The sequence below is a fragment of the Vicugna pacos genome, chromosome 1, assembly GCF_048564905.1.
Source record: "Vicugna pacos chromosome 1, VicPac4, whole genome shotgun sequence".
Classification (NCBI taxonomy): Eukaryota; Metazoa; Chordata; class Mammalia; order Artiodactyla; family Camelidae; genus Vicugna; species Vicugna pacos.
Window position 1 is genome coordinate 49495289 of NC_132987.1, and position 15370 is coordinate 49510658.

At 43.1% G+C, this 15370-nt stretch overlaps 1 protein-coding gene across 2 annotated transcripts in view; it reads left to right on the forward strand.

Moving 5' to 3' along the window:
* Positions 1 to 15370, forward strand: part of USP13 (ubiquitin specific peptidase 13) — a 112369-nt gene extending 96999 nt beyond the window's left edge. For both annotated transcript variants that reach the window (XM_072961510.1, XM_072961516.1), the window contains 2 exons: positions 10808 to 10892; positions 12548 to 15370. In XM_072961510.1, coding sequence (XP_072817611.1) covers positions 10808 to 10892; positions 12548 to 12641 — 179 coding nt within the window. In that variant the 3' untranslated portion in view covers positions 12642 to 15370. The remainder of the gene's footprint in view (positions 1 to 10807; positions 10893 to 12547) is intronic.

Genomic DNA, 15370 nt, shown 5'->3' on the forward strand with positions numbered 1-15370 from the left:
TAAAAAGTGAAGTATAGTTGATTTGTAATAGTTTCAGGTGTACAACATAGTGATTCAGTAGTTTTATAGGTTATGCTCCATTTATAATTACTGCAAAGTAAGGGCTGTATTTCCCTGTGCTGTACAGTGTGTCCTGGGTGCTTGTCTGCTTTATATTATACCTGCTACTTTATAGCCTGCTCTTTCCCTCACTGAGGGTGTACATTTTGCAAATCTAGGTCATTGAGCATATATGAATGATGTTTCATTGTACCATAATACGTACATATCTAATTTTAGGCCAACTAGTAATTATTTAAATAAAAGACAATTTCGGAAAGTTTTAAATAGTAGGGTTATTTGCATATTCAGAAGGTGATGGCCACAATTTTTAAATAATACATTTCTTAAAAGGATGAATTCAGTGCACAGAAGTACAACCAGTGCCTCTTTCCGTCCTTATGCAGGTAGTAAATACTTGTTCAGCACTTAAGTTGGTTTCACTTCTTCCCTCCTCCCCTCCCTTCTCTACCAAAAATGATGCTGTAATGAACATTCTTGGGCTGTCACTTATTATTTCTTTAGGGTAAGTTTCTGGAAGTGAAGCTTTGGAGTCAGAACTGCGTAGTGCTGAGGTTTTAATACAGATGCCCCCATTAGCCCCCGGAAACACAGCACCACCGTGTGCTCCTGTCCCGTCCCTCCCGGCAGTGCGTCCCATGGGCTGCGCACCCTGCGTGGTTTTCATATCTTTATTGCCTAGTTGTTTTTCTTGTGTTAATCGCTTCCTCATTGCCTTTGGCCCATTTCCCCATTTTTATTGAGGTTTTTAGATTTTTAAAAAAAATTGATTTGCATGAGAGTTTCAGATATTGTATATTAATTTGGGAATACCTCATATCTTTACAATATTGAGTTTTTCTGGCCAGAAACGTAACCCTTTTCCTTTTTTTCATTTCCCCCTTCTCCTGCCCCTGCAAAGCTATATGGCTTTCTTTATATATGTCCATGCATTTCTGGTTTAGTTACTTCTCAGAATTAATTTTCTGTGTTACTTATGAGTAATATTTTTTTCCCATTATATTTTCTAAATTGTTCCTACTGAGTTTTGAAAAGTTCCTGACCTTGTAATTGGCCATTCAGCGGGTATTTGATTAGAATTACACTAACGTCGTAGGTTCTACCCTGGGAGAGGGAAATGTGTGTTCTGTGTAGGTGGGTTGTTTACATTCCCAAGCTACTGCCTTTTACCTTTGTTTTGATCGATGAATTGGTTGGGACATTTGACCTGGAGATAATGAAGACATTTTAAAGGTTTAAGCACTTGCTATCTAGGAGCAAAATGGAGAGCCAAAACAGACAGGGAGACAAACCAAGTAAAGCCAACAAGCTCAGTTTTCAGGGTTCTTTTGTAAGTAGCTGAATTGCTGAGCCAAACTTATCTAAGCAAAAAGGGATGTCTTGTCTTGTAAAAGACAGGACTTTCCTGGAAAGTCCCAGGAAGACTTGCCTTCGGGAATCCCCTTGACTTTGGGACTCGAACCCTTTTATCTGGGTATGTCTCTTGGCTCTGCTTCCTTGGGGTTGGTTCCAGTCTCAGCCAGGATCTCCGTCACGGCCACAAGGTGGCTGCCAGTGCCTCCTACTGCTGTATCTTTCCAGGTTAAAATCCAGCAGAAGGAGTCTTGTCGCACAGTTCTCAGCAGGGGTTCTGGGCATATGAGTGTCTGTCATGCACCCTCCCTGTCATGTGTGAGCTGAGAGGAGAAGGGTTGAGCCTCTCAAAGCACTGGATTGAGTGTGGTCCTAGACCAGCAGAATCTGCATCACCTGAGAACTTGTTGGAAATGCACATTCTTGGGCCTCACCCACACCTTCTGAATTAGGACCTCTGGGGGCGGGCTTAGCAATCTGCGGTTTCATAGGCCCTCCAGGTGGTTCTAATTCAGCTTAAATTGAGAACCACCACCTTAACAGCAAAGTTAGGTTACTCTTTAAGAAAGAGGCTAGTGGCCACTGGAACATCACTGTACCAGGTTAATGCTGAAAATAATGACAAGGTAGGTGTTTGAATTGGAAAAAAAGTGACTATTACAAGGACAGGGATTAAAGAAGCACTTGTATTAAACTCTTCCTTTAGGAAATACGTTAATTAAAAATGACTATTGCCATCTTTTTGAATGAGGAAGTAGTGTCATTGCATCAGATTTTTATTTAAATGTTACCTACTTTGATTAAAAGGGTCAGTGCTGTTAGCACTTGGTGAAGTCACAGCTGTCCTTTATGGAGTGTCCACTAAGTGCCAGGCCTTTCCGCTACGGCTTTTCCCTCCTTACACGAAGTATTCAGAGGAAGAGGCGGTAACTGACAAGGTTATTGGCTTGCTTGTGGTAGAACCGCCTTGGAATTTGGGTCTGGCTGATTTTAAAGATTGCATTTTCTCCTTTACCCCCTATTGAGTCATCTTACTTGAAATTTTCTAAATGGGAATGGAGGCAGGAGTCCTTTCCAGAAAGCTCTATTTTATTGTCATGTCCTACCCATTTTAAGGGCTACATTTGACTTTCTGTTGAGTTTTTTAAATTTTGAAGAAGTGGGAAATGAAGCCTTCAGTCTGACCTGTCTGGGCTTCTACCCTTTGCAGAATCATTTCTGTTTCTGTGTTGTACTTTATGAGCATTTAATTTTTCTTTTCTTTAAGAACTCACTGATTGCTAGTGTAATTAAAATGTGATCAGGCTGTGATTACTCAGAACCTGCTCTGGCTCCTTCAGCCATGCTGCTGTAATGGTGCCGGCATCTGCTGCAGCTGAGGCTTTTCCAGCAAGGGGAGCAGAGAGACGTTTCATTTCCAAAACGGTGGTGGGGCTCCTGAGGTGCAGGGCTCCCTAAGGAATGCAGCCAGGACAGGCTCAGGAAAGCAGAGGTGTGGTGCCCAGGGAAGTGAGCCCCAGTGGTCCACCTGAGAGCCACACACACTCGCTCAGTCCCTCTGGGCTCTCGTTCTCATCCCACGTCAGCATCTATCCATTTCAGTGGTGCTACTGGAAGTCAAGAGGAAGCCACTCTGGGGAGTAAACTAATTTACACTGAAGTGTGGGTGACCGAGAACTATTAAACTTGGCGGGAAGTGTCTGATCTTTGTTGTTTAGGCAGTATAAAAAAGAGAAAGTCGGGTGGATTGGTAATTTTGAGCTGGCCGGGGTTGAAGAGGCAATTTGTCGACCTTGAAAGAGTCTGTCCATGTTGTCAGCTGCCTTAAGCTGTTATTGATGTACCCAAATCCTCCTTTTTCTCTTTTTGGGAATTCAGTGGTTCTCTAAAAGCTCCACATCCACTTTCTGCCCCACACCACGCGCCTGGGTCTTGTCTTGGAGCAGGCCTGAGGGAAACCAGGCTGTGGGGGATAGAGATTGTTTGCAGGTAGAAGGTGTTTGTGAGTCAGATGTTGGTAAATTGGGGATGACACGTTCCCCTCTGTTGGTAAGGGATAGGTGATGAAACAGATTATTCAAGTTAGGAAGATTCAATTGGAAAACTCAGTATGGATTTCTCCCTGGAATTCTGCAGGGCCCCTGGGGTCTTGGTGGTGGTTTCAAGGAGTCTTTTGGTGTTTCTGTATTTTGAGCACTCTGTAGCCTCACTAAATAGTGTGTCGTGCCCTCGTGAGATGCTGCTGCTTTTCAAGTGGTTGTAGATGCTTTAAAGGCTTATAAAATATAAATTAACTGCACTCTTGAGTCGAGCGTTGCTTTTGGTCATTATGTGTTACTGAACTGTAATTTCTAAAAAGGCAAAAAATCATGACTGACAGGTACGTATAAACAACACGTACCACAGGTTTTCTTTGAATCATTAATTAGGGAACCACTTAGTTGTCACTGCAGGTTCAAAAGCATCTGAAAAGCTAGGATATCTAAAGATAATTTGATTGCTGATCTAGATATCAAATTAGTGTCTTATCAGGATCGTAACTCCTTGAAGTTATAGGTGTTGATGGAAGAAAAACACACAGCCTAGAAGTTGCAAATTAAGTTTTACCCAGGGACCTTGCTGAGAACTACAGCCTGGAAGACAGGCTCTTAGAGAGCTCTGAGGGACTGCTCTGAAGAGGTAAGACAGGAGACAGAATGTATGGGAGTTTTTGCTTTAAAAAAAAAGGAACATGAAAAGATTACTGCTAATCACAAAAAATAGACATCTCAAGTTAATATTCTGAGTGCTTTTCTATGTATGGGAAGATGCAAGAGTCTGCGCTCACTGAAATTCTTCAGATTTGCGTCTAACTCTCGAAGGCTAGTATCAAGCGCACAGAATGGTTCCTGTGTTTTCTCTGTACTGAATTCCCCTCAGGGCACGCCACCGGGTTGGCTGCAGTGCCTGATGGCTTGATCCTTGTAGAACCGAAATGGCCGGCAACACTCCCTGCCCACAGTGCCCTCTCTTGGTCATAAATTCCACCAAGACTAGGGAGGCATTTCGTGACCAGTTTGTCCTGCAGCACTAAGAAGTCTCATTCTTAGGTCTGATGAGGATTTTGTTGATAGGCCATTCGGTGTGCTGTTTTTGAATTAGACCCTGTTGGTAACCTGAAGTTCTCGGGATCGTCTGATTCCTGCTGGCTTATTACGATCCAGGAAGTGTTTTCCTTTATTACTTCTTCCCATATCTAGAGTTGCACTGTTAGGGTTATTCTGTATAGAGCTCTCTATGTGATCGATGGCCTCAGGATGTGTACTACCATTAATTTTGTCAGAGGCCTGGTTACACATCAGGTAAAGCAAGAGACAACAGTCTCATGAAGCAGAAGATCAGTCATCTAGCGAGTGGTGTTAGTAAGGGCATAGCATGCAGAGAGAGTCAAAGTATAGACAGTTTGAAACAACAAAGAGAACAAATTAAAACAATGATTAGTGTAACTGGTTGCAGTCTGGATTGCAGTGAGTCATCAAGTCCAGAGGGGGAGCCAGCTGGAGAAGCCAGATTCGGGAGGGCCCAGGTAGAGAGGGAAAGATAAATGTTTCTTTGTGCATAAAGTTACACCTTATCAATCTGCTGTAAGTCATAGTTAGCATAAGAGGAAAGGTTTTCTGGAAAACAATGATTAAAAGCCACTAATATTTCATACAAAAAGTCATAAAATTATAAATCATATTTATCAGTCCATTCAGTCCTATGTAATTAATTTTTGTTGATCTGGATGAAGCCATCAGGTTTTCCATTGGTTTTGTAATTTCTTGCCCACTTCAGTGGTTCATTCTAAAAGTAGTTCTGTGATATGTGTAAGTCATCAGAAACCTGTATTTGTCAGAAAGTCTTTTTTATGGATCTTGAAGGTCTTCATTTTCTAAAAGCATCAAAGTAAAACAGTGACTGTCTATAAATGACATAAGACTTTAAATGACATGGTTAAGATATCATTACAATGCAGTTGACAAAAAACTTGGTTATTTCTAAGATGTACAACATTTTAAGATAGTAACTAGAACTATGACTGGTAACCAGGACATACCAGATTTTTAGAGATTCCATATAATTTTTGGAATATCCATATGAATGACATTTACCCATACAATATAATGCAAGAAGGTGTATCACCATCTGTTTAACAATGTTTCCCATGTAATTTAACATACCAAATCAATCTAATTAGTTTAATATCTCTCTTTGGGATGTTTCAGGGCCCTTTGAAGCATCCCAAAGTTTGCTAGAGGTCAGGAGAGCTTTATTTAGAATTTGACTTGGGGAAGTTTGTCAAAGATATCAAAAGGTTTTAAAAAATGTGGTCAAATGGGATCCTAGGTCACTGTGACACAGTACTTATTTCATTCAACCAGGGTGACAATAAAAGGTTTTAAAGGCAAATACAGAAAGTTACAGATTAAGTTACAGATTACTTAAAAGGTAAAGAAACTTTACAGTCTGTTATGAAAAGCAGATCAGTGTTCCAAGAAGACTATAGAGGGCAGCTCTAGTGCCTGATGGCTTGATCCTTGTAGCCCTGGGATGGCCGGCAGTCTACACGGACATACCTTCGCCGTGCTGTGCTTAACACATAGTGCATTTTTTACAAATTGAAGGCTTGTGGCCACACTGCGTCAAGCAAGACTTTTGGCACCATTCCCCAACAGCATTTGCTCACTTTGTTGCCTCTGTGTCACATTTTGGTAATTCTCGCAATATTTCAAACCCTCCACCAGCAAAAAGATCATGACTTGCTGAAGGCTCAGATGATGGTCAGCGTTTTTTAGCTATAAGGTATTTTTTAACCAAAGTACATAAATTGCTTTTGTAGACATAATGCTATTGCACACTTAATAGGCTACAGCATCGTGTAAACATAGATTTTATATACACTGGGAAACCAAAAAATTCCTGTGATTTCAATATTTGCTTTATTGTGGTCTAGAACTGAACCCACAGTGTCTCTGAGGCATGCCCATGTCTGTTCCACTGGACAGAATTTTTTGGTACAGGTCAAAAATCTACACATTAACAAGTAAGTTTGGAACCTTTCTTTAATCAGTAGTAAGCAGTGAGATGAGCTAAGTTCATTCCCCTAGACCAGGGGCCAGCAGACTTTTTCCCTGGAGGGTCAGAGAGTGGACCTTTCAGGCCTCACAGGCCACACACTTGTCATCTCATCTTTCTGTCCCTGCCCTTTCCCCCTTTCTCCTTGGCAGTACGGAAGCAGGCTGTGGGCTGGATTTGGCCTCTGGGCCATCGCGGTACGCCAGCTCCTACCCTAGACAGTCCTTGGGTGACACAAAAGGGCCTTCTGCTACCTCGCTTGCTTTCCAAGTTTTCATGTAACTTTTCTAACAGTGCTTTCTCAAAGAATAAGATCTAAATACAATCCCTATTTTGGTGGGTGGGGTGGTAAAATTTTGATATTAAAACATTCTTCATATTAGAAAAGTTGGGAACATTTTCCCAAGTTCGAAAAAGGGCAAGTTTTGATGAGAGAGGGAAGTGGGAGGGAAGTTGCTAGTTTCAGACACTGACTCCGGCTGTTTAGAGGGACTCCCATCGGCCGGGTGTTGGACATACTGGGTTAGGCAGTTTTGCCCAGTGTTTCCCGGTCCTTTGAAAGTTTCTCTGTTGAATGTCAACATTTTAGGAACGATTTACCTTGCTTCAAAATGCATTTTCTGTCTACAGAAAAAGGGGTCTGTATGTTTTTTTGAGAGTGTGGGCATGCTGTGTTTTGGAGGGAGACCTCTGGGAACTGGGAGAAGAACCAGCAGTGGCTTCCTGGCTGGTTTATTCACCTTCACTCTCTCTTTGGAAACAGATGTAAATTGAGATTTCTTACCTGTTGAATGTTTGCAAATTTATTGAGATTTTTCTCTTGTGCTGTTGGTTCCTAGCAGGAGGCCTTGAATAATGCATGGCGTGATTGCTTTTATTGATAAACACAGTTAATTTTAATTATAGGACTAAGATTTATGTTAATCTTTTCTCTTTAATTTATTTTTGTCATTTTGAGTAAACCCATGAATTAATTGCTTTTAACCAAAGAGAGGAAACATTCCTTTGGGGGCTTAATGACGTGTTTGGCTGCATTGGGGTGAAGGGGTTTATTCTTTTCTCTGTGTCTGTGTGTTTTGTCCACATGGTGGCTGTGTTGGTGTCTGAGCAATGTTTGATTGACATGCCCCTGACTTATGGTGGGAAGTGCTCATTAAATCCTCTGTTCAGTTATTTAAGTCATTGTTTTGGGGGACAGTTCCTTTGGGGGAAAAATACTGGTTGGAGCATCACATTCTATTTCATGAAAATTCTGAGGGCAGCCGTCTTATAGGAGACTGGCACCATATGTCTCAAATTGAAGATTTGGAATTTGATGTAAAATTATTCTAAAAGAGCTTTGAACACCAACCAGGGCCAAGAAACCTGACAAAGTCACCACCTACACTGTCTTACTTACTAGGGAGCGGGTGGGTTCTTAGTGGTGGGGGACCCAGGGGAGGGCAGCCGAGGGCGGGGGCCCTGGATCACTAAGTGCCAGGCAACGTGATGATTATTCACAGCTGTCTTTTTGTCTGGTTTCTGTTTCAAACCTGTGCTTTTTTTTTCCCTTCCTTTCTTGTTTTCCTTTTGGTTGTCAGTTGATGTGACAGCTCACAGCAAAAACTTAGCTGATGACAGGAAAGGCAATTTCCCCCGATTCATTTCTTTTTTAAAATAATTTCACTAATTTATACCCCAATGTATACTTCGGTAGGTGGTTTATATAAATAATACAATATGAAAAGATATAAAAACAAGTGAGGACATGGAGTGAAGGGGGCCATGCCTCCCGCATGGTAGGCGCTGTTCTCTGTGCCTGGAATATTTCCAGAAAGAAAGCAGACTTGTCCTTATGGAGCTGTATTCTAGCCCGGGATAAAGGGAGGGCAACAAGGAAGAAATGCACAAGTAAGGATGCGCCACGGTGTTACTTGGAGCTCTGTGGACAACAGTAAAGCAGGGTTGGGGTGAGGTGGGGTGGAAGGAGAAGAATTTGCTGTTTTATAAGAAGGGCCTCTGGGAGATGACCTTTGATTGAGACCTCGATGAAGCGAGGGGTGGATTATGCGGCATCTGAAAGAAGAGCTCAGGTAGAGGGAACAGTAGGTGTGGAGGCTTGAAGGCCTCTGTATTCACGAGAGGAGTAGCCAGGGGGCTGGAGTAGCTGGAGTGGAGTGAGGAGGAGAGCATGAGGAGGTGCAGGAGGCCTCACAGGTCATTGTACAAGTGAGGTTGGACTTCCACGTAGACTGCTCTGGCAGCCACACTGAGAATGGTGGGGAGGGGGCAGGGGAGGGAGCAGGGCGTCCAGGTAGGAGGGGAGGCTGTTGTATTAATTCGGGCAAGAGAGGATGGTTGCTGGGATTAGGGGTTACTAGTGGAGGTGGTTAAGATGTGGTTGGATTCTCTATAAAGTCTGAAGGAAATGCTGGATATATTTTTGAAGGATTTGCTGATGGATTGGATGTGTGTAGAGTATGTGAAAGAAGTCAAGATTTTGTCCTGAGTTCCTGGAAGAAGGGAATCACCATGAACTGATGTAGATAAAGCTGAGAAGATGCTCAGTGAATGGGGAATGAAAGGGAATTTTCTCAGCCTGACCCCACAGCTCACATCGTACTTAATGGTGAAAGACTGAACGCTCTTCCCCTAAGAGCAGGAACAAGACAAGGATGTCCACCCTTGCCACTGCTGTTTAACGTGGGGCAAGAGGCTCTAGCCGTGACAGTTATGCAAGAAAAAGAAACAAAGGCAGCCAGATAAGCCAGGAAGAGGTAAAACTATTTCTGTTTAGCCAATGACATAGTCTTGTATACAGAGAATCCTAAGGAATCGACTTTAAAAACTATCAGGACTAATTAATGGGTTCAGCAAGATTGTAGGAAACAAGATCAATATACAAAATTCAATTGTAGTTCTGTGCATTAGCAAAGAAAATTCTGGAAATGAAATTAGGAAAATGCTTGCATTGAACGCCATGAGACTGGATGAGATCACCCAGAGAGGGAGAGAGGGAGGGAGAGAGGAAATGAGAGGGGGGAAGAGAGAGAGAGAGAGACAGAGACAGAGAGAGAGAGAGAGAGAGAACAGATAGAGGAAAGAAAGGTCTGAGGTCAGAGCCCCAGGTCACCAATATTTAAAGGTCAGCGAGAAGAGTAGACGCCAGTGAGGCATCTGGGCAACCAACGTAGAGTCATGTCCTGGGGGCAAATGCTTGAGGAAGGAGGAGGTGGTCCACAGTGTGCAAAGTGCTGAAGGGTAAGATGAGGAGGGAGGATTCACAGCTGAATATTTGGTTGGGTACTGGCAACCAGCAAGAGGGAGAGAATGGCAGAGAGAGGGGCCAGGGAAAGGGTCTATCCAGAACCAATACACTTGTAAAATACAACAGAAATTGAGTACTAAAAAAAATGAATATGCAAGGCCATTTTTTCCCTTATTAGATTCAACAGCCATGACTGTTATTAAGTTATTAAGAAAGCTTGTCAACGCTCTACTCGGTGTCTGTGCTGCCTCATCGTAGTCTGCAGCAGTTTGCGGAGCTGGGCTGGTACCAGCCTCGGGACCCACTGTGTGTTGCGTAGGTGTTGTGTAGGCCTAGGACTGGCCAGGGGAGCATGAGCTGAATTTCCTCCAGTGTGGATTTGTACAGCATCCTGTGCTCGATGGCGGGAGGTACTTGTTAGGGAGTAAACATCCATCTCGTGCTCTAAGTAAGGCTACACATCTGTTGAGGCATGAAGCCTGAAGTTTGGTCCCATATAGTTTATAACCATGAGCAAGTCAGAAATCACGAGACGCATATCCTGAGCATCATCCCTTCCTGGAAATGGTACCAGCTATCTGCTGTCTTCTTCCTAATCCTGACATTTGTGTGGTATTTTAGTCTGAACTGCTCATTTAAGCCTCACACAACCTTGTGAAGTGGGTGGATTTTTCATTTCTGTGAAGAAATGGGCTCAGAGATGAGACAACTTCTCCACCCGCATGCTGCTCGGAAGTGACGGAGCCAGGACCACCCTTTTAGACCTGTGAGCTTGCCCCCAGACAGGGCTGTGGGATTTTTAACCCCCTTTCAGATAGGAACTTACTGTCGGCTGTGCTCTGATTATGTCCTGCTTTTGATACGAATTTGCAGGTTGAAGTTGGTGTCACTTGGGATGTGTGTGTATGTGGGTGTTCTCAGCATAGCAAGTAAACAGACTGTGTCTTTCCAGTTGCTGGATTACACTCTTACTGGCTTTAAATTCTGATCAGAAGTGCTATTGATTTCTAGAAGTGCCACCTTGTAACTGAGTTGTTTCCTCTTTCCCAGTGTACGAATTATTTGCGTTCATCAGTCACATGGGAACATCTACAATGAGTGGCCATTATGTTTGCCACATCAAAAAGGAAGGAAGGTGAGTCTTTGAGAAGGTAAAAGGAGATCTGTTTGAGCACCTGCTATGTGCCAGCCACTCCACTCGGTGTTTCACATGTTATTATCTCATTTGGTTCTCACAGTAGGGGTAGACGCTTAAAGCCATTTTATGCATCAAGACGCTGAGGCTCAGGGAGGCTGAGTAGCTCGACCGTAGCAGCTGCGTCTGAGCTGGTGTTCAGAGCGCCTCTCCACCGTCACAGCAAGGCGGCTGCCCGAAGTAAAGGCGCACCCTGCAGCAGGATGTCCACATTTGGACCCTCTGTGGGATTGTCCGATTGGGCCAGCAAAATGAAGTACAGGAAAACCAGGATGCCCCATTACATTTGAATTTCAGATAATGAATCACTTGTTAGTACGAATAGGTGTCAACTCTCACATGGGACATACTTCCGTTAAAAAAGTCGTTTGTTCCTTATGTGACACTCACATTTGACTGGGTACCCAGTGCTCTGTCTGGCAACCCTAACGCCCAGTGTTTGCCCTCTTGCAGCCTTGGCTGCTTAAGAATTGCAGGGTGTGTGGTGAGCCGGGAATGAGACAGTTGTGGGGCGTGAGGCCGCTGCTCTCTTCAGAACCTTGAACCTTCTCTCTGGGCTGGATCCACACAGGGCCCCCGGTCTCCCTTCCTTGAGCTCCCCCTGAGCAGCCTGGCCTGTGGGTCAGCATCCCTTCTGAGGCAGTGCCTGGGCCATGTGGGCGCGGGAGGAGCGTGTTCCCTTGTTCCTCCTGGTAGGACGTTAACCTCTCACTTGGGGCCCCACACTGCAGGGGTGACCGGTTCCCACCCGGGGGTCCACTGCTCTCCTTTCTGGTGTGTCTTTTAGTTTTGTCTTCTCAACTTGATTCATAAAATAGTTGAGCACAGGAACTTGGTTTGGAGTGAATTGTTTTTATTACCAAGCCCCATGACTCTTTGAAAAATACTTTTCTTAAGAAAAATAGCTTAATTATAATTTAAAAAGCAGTGAAATTCATTGTAAGGAATTTGTAAAATACAAAAGCATACAGAGAATATGGGGTCTGGAAGCCTAGAGATAACCATTGTCCGTATTTTGATACAGTTCTCTTTGTTTTATTGTTTTCATCGGGAGAGGGTGTGCATGTCTGTATACACACGTCCTACGTGGAAATGTGTGTATGTATTTACAACTTTTGTAAAAGCTTAATGTCCACACACAGTGTGTGTAATTTTGTAACCTGCTTTTCCCCACTTCATATTGTGATTATTTTCTCACTTTACCAAGTATTCTTTGAAGGTATTTTAATAGTTGGACAGTTCACTGCATGTCTACTTACTTTTGATTTTTAGCTAGTTTTACACCTAAGGCTGAAATGAACACATACTTCTTTGACTCAGTTTCTGAGGCCATCTCTGGTTTCTACAAATGAAATTAGGAGAACAAAGAGTTTGAAATGTTTGGAGGCTCCCTTGGGAACTGCTTTTTGATCAAATGTGAGAACAAAAAAGCAGTTGTCCTTCCCTGCCAGCGTTCTTCTTCCCTTCATACAGCGGACTTAAGTTTGGTTTATTGAGAACATCTTGATTGTTTTAGGTTTGGTGCAGTAACTTTCTTCTGCAGCGTTACCTGGAACTGACTTAAACCCATCAAATGCTTCTGTCTTTGTTTTCAGATGGGTGATCTACAACGACCACAAAGTCTGTGCCTCCGAAAGGCCCCCTAAAGACCTGGGCTACCTGTACTTTTACCGCAGGGTACCGAGCTAAACCTCATGTGCAGACTGGCGAGAAGAAGCCATATGCCTTTTTAATTTGCCAAAAAAAAAAAAAAAAAAAGAAGTTGGGACAGCCAGACATGAAGGAATACATGGGGTATTTATAGTTTATTTAAAGAACATCATTTGATGCCTTCTGAAATAGAACTGGGAGGAAATTTCTATCAGTGATGATACACTACTGTAGATAGTTTTTCTTTTTATAAATGTTTAAGAAGAGAATGATTTAAAAAAAGAAGTATTCATATTGCTGGTGAGGGATCTGTCACTGGCACATCAAAACAGGACTGTGCCACCAGCCCTCTGTTGTAGTTTGGGGGTCAGCGGCCGTGGCCTCCAGAGAAACCAGGTCATGGGGCCAGTCCTGTCGCCTCACCCACAATAAACAAAAAGCCCGCTTTTGTTTCATATCGAACATCAGTAACCAGGCTGGGCTTTACTTGTGACATAATTTTTTTCATGATGCACAATAGTTTCTGACCTCTCCATGTACAGTAGATTAGAACATCCACAACGAGAGATGTTTAATTTAAACCATATCAAAATTCATAATCTGGTTGTGTGAATGTGTGTGAGAATGAGACCCAGAGTGTGAGACCTTTCTAGGCAACTAGAAAACCTGTGACAGGTTGGTTTTTAAAGGTTAAAATAGGTGGTATTAAGCATAGCTGGAGAAAGCAAGTAAATATTTTAAAGAAACTATAACTCAGGAACAGTTTAAAAAATTAGCTCCCCCACTTAGATGTTCAGGCGTAAAAAGGGCTGTGGCCCCTTTCCGTGCTGTCAAGAATCCCTGTGGGTTTGTGACACTGGTATCAACACAGATGCCCACAGCAGCACATGTTGTTCTTTGCCAAAGGTAGATGGATTCTGTCTGTCAGCAGCCCTTCCCCTAAGGCGTCGTGGTGTGTATTGTTAGTTAGGATAGCTGATTTCTTCCTGCCATAACACGTGACAGCTCCCTGGAATCATGCTAACTGCGCCAGATTTGTCTGTCGTTTTCTCATCCCCCAGCAATCTGCCTCCGTTTCTACTTTTTCTGGGGCCAGAGTCTCCTCTCTGCCCTTTCTTGGCTTGTCACCTCCTGACTTGCCTCACTGCTTATCTGCTGTGACCAACGGTGTGATCTTGGGCAGTTTAAGGGTTTCAGTTGCAAAGAAACTTTACATGACATTATGAAAGACCATCGTTTCCATTTTTGGTATTTTAGTATTTTAGTTGCAATCTGGAATTGGATCAGAGTTTCAAATGTGATGAAAAAAGTAGAAGGCTAGTGCTCTAAAATTTTCCTACTGCGCTGTACCAAATGCCAGGGCCTCTGGAGTTTCTATTTCAGATTCTTCAGTCAAATAAAGCAGGATTTATTGCTGTCTGCTTAACATGCATTTGATTGGTAGAAAGGATCTTTCTGGAAACTAGGAAAATAAAGCAGAATCAGTTGGGTGAAATACAGCACAGAATTTCACAGTTCTGTGAAATACAGAAATGGGATGATGACTTGTGAGTTATGAGCAGTCAGGATTCTGGTTCTGATTGGGGCCCTGCTCACAGGAGATCAGTGATACTTTGTGTACGAGGGATGGGGAGCCTGAGGCCTGTGGCCCGGGGACCTGGGTGCTGCTGAGCTGGGCGAGGCCCCTTAGCCTCCCTGTGCCTCAGTCATCTGCACGATGGTGTGGTGACACCTACCCTCTCCTTCCAGCTGTGCTTGGAGGATCTGGCGAGAGCCGGTGTGACAAGTGTTGTGCGCAGGCAGGTCCTGGTAGAGTAAGTGTCCTCTCTTGTCTGATCTGATGTTTTCTTCAGTTTGAGAACAAATGAGATTGGCAGGAGGGAGCTCATGGTGTGAAAATCCTCTACTAAACTCTGCCCCCTGGTGTCACCTTCGAACATGGTCTCGGACATCCTAGAGCAGTCCCAGTCTGGGACACGGGTCCCTGTCTCCTGTAGAAACCCCTACACTAAGGAGCCTTACAAAATCCAGTCTCCTCACGGCCGAGTCTCATAGAATAATGACTCCAAACACACATCCAAAATGACGTCTTTTCACTGCTGGTACGAAGTGAAGGCCTTTTTTGGGGGGTGGGAGGGTGGTTGGGAATTTGGATTGAAATGTGGAGAAAATGGCATGTGTATTTTGAACAAAAACAAAATTTATAATCAAACTTTGAAAAACAAATGGTGCAAAGTTGGTATTTAAGATTATAGGCTACACATTAATTCATTCAGTAGAAAAAGATTTAGCCCTTTTGATACCTAACCATATTGTAAGAAAATGTAACATGGCTGCCTTTTTTTTTTTCTGCGTCACAAAACAAAGGGCTATTTCTATAAGGCAAAGTTTTATATATGTGCTATTCTTTATTTCTGATTGAGAGTTGGGAAAAACTGGAGCAAATACTGGTTTTCTTTTATGCTTACCAATGTATTTACATGTATATCTTAATATATTTCAAGGCAAGTTTCCCTGGAATCAGAGTCTGGAATATACTGCTTAATTTTCCACATGTATGTAGATGAGATTATGACTGAAACTGGAATAGTGTGTGTATTTTGTCAACTGATCATCAGCCTGTTAGGACTCTTCTGTGTGAGGCGTGCTGGTGTAATTGTGAAATTCTCACTGTGTGCGGGTGTATGTGTGAAGGAGAGCACCTTCTTCCTGTAAATATCTTTTGATACCCATTTGTGTAAAATCCTGATGAATATGTCTTTGGAGAA